The sequence below is a fragment of the Octopus bimaculoides genome, chromosome 17, assembly GCF_001194135.2.
Source record: "Octopus bimaculoides isolate UCB-OBI-ISO-001 chromosome 17, ASM119413v2, whole genome shotgun sequence".
NCBI lineage: Eukaryota > Metazoa > Mollusca > Cephalopoda > Octopoda > Octopodidae > Octopus > Octopus bimaculoides.
In genome coordinates this window covers 48739370-48740569 of record NC_068997.1, presented here as the reverse complement: position 1 = coordinate 48740569, position 1200 = coordinate 48739370, and the positions used below count along the sequence as shown (strand labels likewise).

Below are 1200 nucleotides of genomic sequence, written 5' to 3'. Positions count from 1 at the left end.
AATTCAAAGGGTCAGCCTTGTCACACTGTGTCACGCTGAATATCCCCGAGAACTACGTGAACGGTACACGTGTCTGTGGAGTGCTCAGCCACTTGCACGTTAATTTCACGAGCAGGCTGTTCCGTTGATTGGATCAACTGGAACCCTCGACGTCGTAAGTGTTGGAGTGCCAACACAACACAATAAGATTACATCTGATAAAATCTGAATATAGAAAATTCCTGAAACTCATTTCGACGATTACTAAATTAAAGTACTCAGGTTCATGCCATTAATGGTATGCTGTATTTTTGAGCAAAAACAGCTTCATTTCAAGTTGTTCTGCGATTACTTCGACATTTGCCATGTGACTACACGTGCGACAGTACAAGGTAATATCGATGTGATGGAGATGGGGGGTCGGGGTGGAGATGAGCGAGTGATGCATAAAAAAACGATTTTCATGTAGTTTTGGAGGAGAAACACAGACAAATAGACGCATACACACACACTCACACACATATATATATATATACATACATACACACATATATCTATGTGTGTGTATGTCTATATGTACACATACACGCACACACACAGATATAAGGGCGCAAGTGTATGTGCGCAGACGCAGGTGTGGCTGTGTGGTAAGCTTTCTTCCTAACCTCACGGTTTCGGGTTCAGTCCTACTGCGTGGGCAAGTGTCCTTCATTATAGCCTCGAGCCGAGGCTATAAGAAGCTCGTCGTATATATATGTAGTGAAACTACCTACCGCCATTAGATACAAAACTGCTATCGCCATTCTTCTCATTTAAATATAAACAAACGCGAACGTAGCGGAGAACATTAACCTTGTCATCACGTGACTGATCATTATTCGAATCGGCAACTTCTTCGAACCGTTCCCGCCAGAACGCAAACTGACCAATCACAGCCGTTAATAAGGTCACGTGATAGTGTTTTTCTACTACCGTCTTGGAGCCCCCTTAACGCCTTAAATAGATCAACTTATACCCAACAATTTGTCTCGGTCCAGTTTCTCTTTGAGATCTGTTCCGTGTACCACACGACAGCAGCAGCAACAATCAGCCAGCGACCACTTCAACAGCTTCGTCCAGCCAACGATGACCACCGCCGTCGCCACATCAGCAACAAGAGTCTACGACTACTATCCAGCATCATCGTCATGACCAACACGATTACTACCAAGCAGCCTTTTC

General features: G+C 44.2%; 1 protein-coding gene across 1 annotated transcript in view; it reads left to right on the top strand.

The window, feature by feature from the left end:
* Positions 1–274: 274 nt before the first annotated feature.
* The window catches only part of LOC106868210 (uncharacterized), a 17868-nt gene continuing 16942 nt past the window's right edge, over positions 275–1200 (top strand). The window contains exon 1 of the mRNA XM_014913372.2: positions 275–418. Within this exon, the coding sequence (XP_014768858.1) occupies positions 275–418 (144 nt within the window). The remainder of the gene's footprint in view (positions 419–1200) is intronic.